The sequence below is a fragment of the Lampetra planeri genome, chromosome 27 (assembly GCF_965212315.1).
Source record: "Lampetra planeri chromosome 27, kcLamPlan1.2.h2, whole genome shotgun sequence".
NCBI classification, from domain to species: domain Eukaryota; kingdom Metazoa; phylum Chordata; class Hyperoartia; order Petromyzontiformes; family Petromyzontidae; genus Lampetra; species Lampetra planeri.
Genome location: NC_136133.1, coordinates 1,120,954 through 1,127,507, shown reverse-complemented (window position 1 = coordinate 1,127,507; position 6,554 = coordinate 1,120,954). Strand labels below are relative to the sequence as shown.

The window sequence follows — 6,554 nt, the reverse complement described above, 5'->3', positions numbered from 1 at the left end:
GGTCACGTGTTAGAGATACAGACACCGGTCACGTGCAGGCCAGTCACCCAGACCACAGCCACAGCACCACCAGTCGCCTAGACCACAGCTACAAGGCCCCTGGTGGCCTAAACAAACACATTCCTGCGGAGGGAGCTGGTAGGAACGTTGGGTTGCTCGGTCAATGGCCAGGGTCAACGGCGGCGTGGTGTATTCCGCAAATATGGCCGACTGAGTGCGGGCACAAGCCGGCGTGAGTAGGTTAAACGTTGAGTTTTATAAGGGCACCACGGGGTGACCAGCCCCTCCCCACCCAGCCCCACCCCTCCCACCCCCACCCAGCCCCGCCCTCCTCTTCCCACCCAGCCCCTCCTCACCCTTCCCACCCAGCCCCTCTCTACCCTCCCCACCCAGCCCCTCCCCACCCTACCCAGCCCCTCCCTACCCTTCCCACCCAGCCTCTCTCTACCCTCCCCTCTCCACCCAGCCCCACCCCTTCCATTTTTGGATGCACGACGGACGGACACAATAATCCCCTGTGGGCTGGTGTAACCAGGAGGTTCCTACCAGTTTAACACAGGTCCTCGAGTAGCCACAGCTATAAATAGAGGGCCACCAGTGATCTCAACTCTATCCGTAGAGGCACCGGTGACCTCAACTCTATCCGTAGAGCTGATCTCTAGGCCACGCACAGACATCATCAGCGAGCTCAACTTTTGACTACAAATCCGCCAGCGAGCTCAGCTGCGACTGTCAAGTTCGGTGTTACCTGCAAAGACCCGGAGCGACCTAAAGCTAAACCCTCGCTCGGCAAGGCCACGGATGCCCAACGTAACGTGCTGGTGAGTTTCCGTCGGAATAATCGTGATTGTTATTACGTGCAAAGCAGCAAGTCATCCTGGAACTTCGTTCTCTTTTTGTTAGTTCGTACATTCAAGCGTCGGTGGTCCAATGGTTCCCACAACGACGTTGTTGGCCCAACGTTGTTGGCCTAACGTTGCTCCAACGTTGTTGACCCATCGTTGCTCCAACGTTGTTGGCCCAACGTTGTTGACCCATCGTTGCTCCAACGTTGTTGACCCATCGTTGCTCCAACGTTGTTGACCCAACGTTGGGCCAACGTTGTTGGCCCAACGTTGTTGGCCCAACGTTGTTGGCCCAACGTTGTTGCTCCAACGTTGTTGGCCCAACGTTGCTCCAACATGTTGACCCAACGTTGCTCCAACGTTGTTGACCCAACGTTGCTCCAACGTTGCTCACTTCGGCATGGGCCGGCAGTGTGGGCACGACGGGAAGCCCGCGGCGGTGGCGATGACTGAAAGAGCCCGAGTCGTCGTCGTCGGCGGCGGTGTTGTTGTTGTGTGGTGCTGGGGGTGTCACGTCACTACCGGCGGCAAGCGACGAAGCGAATCTCCTTGGCGCGCTCTGTTGTGCCTCGCATCGGGGCACCGCTAACGGTGCATTCGATTGTTGTTGTTGTTTTTACTACAGAAATAACGTTTTAAAAACAAAAAACCCCGTTTCTTTTGAGAACAATTGCACGTGTTTTCCACTTACAAAGACAAAGATCGCCCGTGTAGCCTTTTAACAGACTGTTGGGGCAAGTGCTGTTAGCGAGCACCTATTAAGGCCGGAATGGTACACGAGGGGGGTGGGTGGCCAGCACCACGCCCGGTCGACCTTTGTCTCCCCAGTGGCTATATTTACACACCACTGCACCAGTTTCTCATTTGCGTCTGAGTCGACCTAGGGGAGGCCCATGACCGGTTCACATATAATCGTCACTGGTGTTGGCCGTGAGCGGGAATCAAACTCAGGTGGCCGGTTTCGCTAACCGCTGCACTTTTCCACTTAAACCACCGCAATACGTGCGGCTTAAGAGGAGTAATGCCAACTCCACAGTCGCATTACAACCACGCATTGCGTTGCCTTCAGTAACTCGTCAAACAGGTTACGTGCTTTCTTACAAGACGACCAACAGCCGCTTCGCGTGATGCATTACATGGGGACGTTCTATGTGTTTATAGTACCGCGTGTAAACTACCCGGCAGCTCAGCATGGGCTCAAGCAAGCCGGGCTGCTGATGAGAAGACTCAATGCAACGTTCACTTTCACGTGAAGAAACGGAGATCTCAAGGGGTTGGTATTTGTATTGTCATGAACAATCTGTCAGAGCGACGCCTCGTGATGATGATGATTGTTGTTACGTGGTCGGTGTTTACAAGGAGTGGTGGTGGCATTACCCGGGTTGCGAAGTTATGGGCCATCCATTGGGTCGGCAGCAAAAATCTGTCGCAACTTGACCCCCCCCCCTTCCCTGTACGACCTCTTACAGCCCCCCCCCCCCCACCTGGGCACGTTCGCCTGACGCACCCCCCCCCCCCCCAAATCCTATAGAACAGCCGATCTTTAATCCACGCAGAAACGATCAAGGATTAATAATATTCACGTGTTTAAGCAAACAGATACTCCACCGCCGGACTATGTAACTCATTTGAAGGCCAATGTAGACAAATTATTATCGAGGCCGCCCACCTGTTTCCTATGTGTACATTGTCAGTAGACCCCCCCCATACGCAAGCGAACGCATTTGGGTGAACCCCCCTCCATGCGTCCGTACTAAGTGGATGACCCCTTTGCTTCTGACCTGTAGCCTTAGGTTAGGCCGTGAATCACAGCCGGGAATCAAGAGCAGAGATGTTTCCCTTTGCTTTGTTTTATTTACCAGGTAAAGCCCACGGAGCTTTTAGCGCATTAACACAGACGATTTGGCCAAACGTGATAGTTCACCGAAGTGGCTTATATCCAAAATAGGAATTCATAGCAGCCAAATAATCTAAGAGCATGTTTTCTAAATGTGGAGGGCAAAGCCGCATAACCTGGCAAAATAAAAATACATGCGACCACAGGGAGAACATGCAAACTCAAAAGACAGCACACAGATGGTTATTTCACTTATTTTAACACTGGCGTTAAAACATTGTAATAGTTTATTATTGACGTTAATGTTTGATCTATTAGCAACTTCTATTTCCCTTCTTCTTTGGTGGGGTCACCTCAAAATCTGTTGTTTACAAAACCCGACCAAGAACCCCGATTTAATTCAGACGAAACACAATTGGTGAATGTTCAAATATTACATCCGTAATCTTTAAATGAGTCCTAAACGCATTGCAAGATAATTCATGCGTGAATTAATGTGAATGGAAGTCGGCTTCAATCATTTGTTAAATAACGCTATGTGTCCTGGCTTTTAGACCACCATGTATTGCAGGCATCGTCAGGGTCGGGATCACACCCATGCCCTCCCGCACACAAAGAAGCAAGGGAGATACGATCTCCGCACGCCACGGTGCCCCCATTACCCGAGGTGACATTTCTTTCGTGGTTATAACTTCTCTACGTTGCCCAATGAGAGTGAATTACGTGACGTCCGTTTGAAACGAGTGCCATTTTATCAAGTTATTAACTCTTATTAGCCACGTAAATATTGAAAACCTTAGGTGTTATCCGTGTCTGCTCTGGCTCATGTCAAGTCTGATATCCGCAGGCTTCCCGGGGGTGATGTCTGCTCAGAAGAGTGATTATTCAGCGTTGTTTCACGCTCGCTGCTGCTTTTGCTGCACCACAGCGGGCAATAATACAAGCTGCAGTCGGATGCCGTTCCGTAGCAGAGTTGATTGCCTGGGTGAGCTCACGTTGGTGCTAATTAATGTAACACGACGGTGTTTGTACGCGCTGCGGCATTGCAGGGTGGACGAGTGGTGGGGGGGGCATCTAATTATACACTCCCAGTCACCTGTCTTAACTTATTTTACAAACTCCTTATTAAAAAGTTAAAGTGAGTGATTTCTTGCTCAGGTTAACATTGAGGCGATGCTCATTATCTGTTTGCAGCCCTGAGCCAGTGGTGGAAATTCCACATTCCTATGGCGGGGCGATTCTTCTCATAGGACAGCCACTGTTGATTTCCCACAAAGTGGTACTGTATGACTGATGGCCTCTGCTTGCCGAGATGTCTGCAAAGTTCTATAAGCCCCTCGGGCCTGAACAGTTTCTGCTGTGGATATCAAAGCCTTTTGTCTATACACTGCCGGGTGAGGGCCTCGACAATACTTCAGTACACTGGTCACTGTGGTTTGTTGACGGCATGGAGCATAGACATGGGGCTCGTAGTGCTGTACAGCAAAGCATTTTGTTTTCTGCAGTGCCGCGCCGAGCCAAATATGTTTTTCTGTATTGGCGATTGAGCACATGGGCCGTGATTGGTGTTAATTTACTTATTCACTGATTTATCCAGGAACGCCACACTGAGTCACAGGACTATTTCAGATAATTTCCCACACACACGAGGGGAAAAGCACTCTATCCCCGTGCAGATGGAAACAGATGGCAATTAGTCCACTTGCTGTACTGCCTTCACCTGGTGAGACAGGGTATGGCACCTCCAGTTTAAGATTTGTGCGATCCACCATTCTCTGCCTCCAAAGTGATGGATTACAGGCCACATGTATAGCTGCTACCACCCGGTTAATATCTCGACAATGTGTACCTTCATTCCAAGAAATAAGTCTCTCATTTGCAGTGTTTTGCGTGGAATGTGGCGCAACATTTGTGGTGGGAATTTGCACCAATTAACCTCTGCTCCTAAAAAACGAAGGGACGATCACGCACCTAGGGGCATCTCTTAAGCACGCGCATGGTTTGTAGATTTGCACAAATTGTGAGGATTATAGGTCCATTGGCCACGGTGACCTTTCTTTTACAGACAATGACCTTGAGTCATTTCAGAGTAGATATGTCATGCAGTTAGAGGACAGTACGATAAACCCTGCGACTCAGAGATCAGTTCCCGGCCGAGGCTAACACCAGGGGTGAGTGAAATCTGAGCTGGTCATGCACATTCCACCTCCCTCCCTTCACTGACCAACGTGAAGTATGGTTGAAAAAGCTCCATGACTCACATGCAGGAGAAAGCCTTTGTCTACCATTGCATTGAGTTGTCATTTGTTGCCTAAGTTACCTATGTTCTAATTTAGTTGTCTCTTGTTTATGGTATTCTCATTGGGTTTTTACTGGTGTGTCAGTGTTTTATTGAAATACTTATATTGCTTTACCTCCTATGTACAGTGCTTAGATATTACCAGTTTGAAAGGCACTTTAGGAAACTGAGTTTATTTTGAGTAGTATGGTTAATTTAAGGCAGTCAAGGCCACACTGCCCACGTCAGAATAATAATCTTTATTTAGACTGCGGGAGGAATCCAATGAGCTATAACGCAGTTTGGGCGGCTCAGCAAGTCGCGACAACCGACAATACAAATCAAACAATATCAGTGCAAAAAAGAGAAAAAGTCAAGCAAGTGTCTTCATATAAATAAATAAAATACATTAATTATATCAGTCCGATATACCAAGCTTGGGCACGGCAGCAAAACCCACAACAGTCCCAGACAGATAACACGCAGTCCCTCAATAAAATGACAGATTAACATTGAACTTTAGAGAGCCTCTCTGCTTCAACTCATTTTACACAGCGCTCAATCAACCACCAACACCACACTGCAAGTCAAAACACTTCATATTTTTCCTGCTTCCCTGCACTGCTCGACTTTGGAATTCCCTCCTGAGAGTCGCTTCTTCCCAGGTTCCTTGAATAAATAACTTTGCTCGGTTCAAGAAATGTGTTATAACTCTTATCGATTACAACTTTGATGAGTGTCGTTTTGTTGGTGGGCCCCTTTTGACTTTGCGGGCCTTTCCTCGGCAATTGTGCAGACAACAGAAATAACAAATCCACGCCGCCGACAATGGAACTTCCCGTCACGGCAAGCCAACTAACACCGCAAATGTCGAGATAACAACACAAATATCGAGATAACAACACAAATGTCGGGATAACGACACTTCCACCCCGGAGGTCGGGCAAAGCTTGCGAGCCTTGAGCAGCAGTGGAGAGAGAATTCGCGAACGGCTGCACCCTCCACATTCCGGGCGTCGCACCGATCCCTGCAAGTCTCTCCCAAGGGTTATTTTAATTTTAACATTCGCCATCCGCAAGCGTGTGCCCGGCCACATGCCTTCGCACGCCGAAGTGAATTGCCCTCTGGAACGAGCGGTCTCTAATAATAACCTTTATACACCCCGTGGGGTGGGTTTTTGATTGATATTTGTCATCGGGTCGTGGTCTCTCGTCCTATCTGCATTGTCAACGTAAACTCTAAACGCGTCACCGACTGCATTTGTCGGCGTCTTTATCTTTATTGGGCAATTAAAAACCTTGCGACACTTTTTATCGCATTATGTAACCGGGCGTGCATAGCGCGATTCTCATGCCCCTGCTTTTTTGGTTTGCCCCAGGAATCTTGGGATTCGGCAACACAGAGATGCGGTATTGGCATAATGAGGTTGTTGTTACAATTTATTCTCCCATCACACGGCTGTTAAAAATAACGCGTTGAAACTCGTTTCAGAAATACAAATTAGACGCAACGTTTATGATGGTTCGATTGGCTTTTGTATTGAACGTCAGGAAGTTTAGCGGTGGGGTTTGTTGTTGTAGATGCGATTCAGGAA

At 48.8% G+C, this 6,554-nt stretch overlaps 1 protein-coding gene across 1 annotated transcript in view; it reads left to right on the top strand.

Annotated features, from left to right (window-relative positions):
* Positions 1–786: 786 nt before the first annotated feature.
* The window catches only part of LOC144727960 (protein kinase C and casein kinase substrate in neurons protein 2-like), a 68,711-nt gene continuing 62,943 nt past the window's right edge, over positions 787–6,554 (top strand). Inside the window, exon 1 of the mRNA XM_078607114.1 lies at positions 787–821. Coding sequence (XP_078463240.1) covers positions 802–821 — 20 coding nt within the window. The 5' untranslated portion in view covers positions 787–801. The remainder of the gene's footprint in view (positions 822–6,554) is intronic.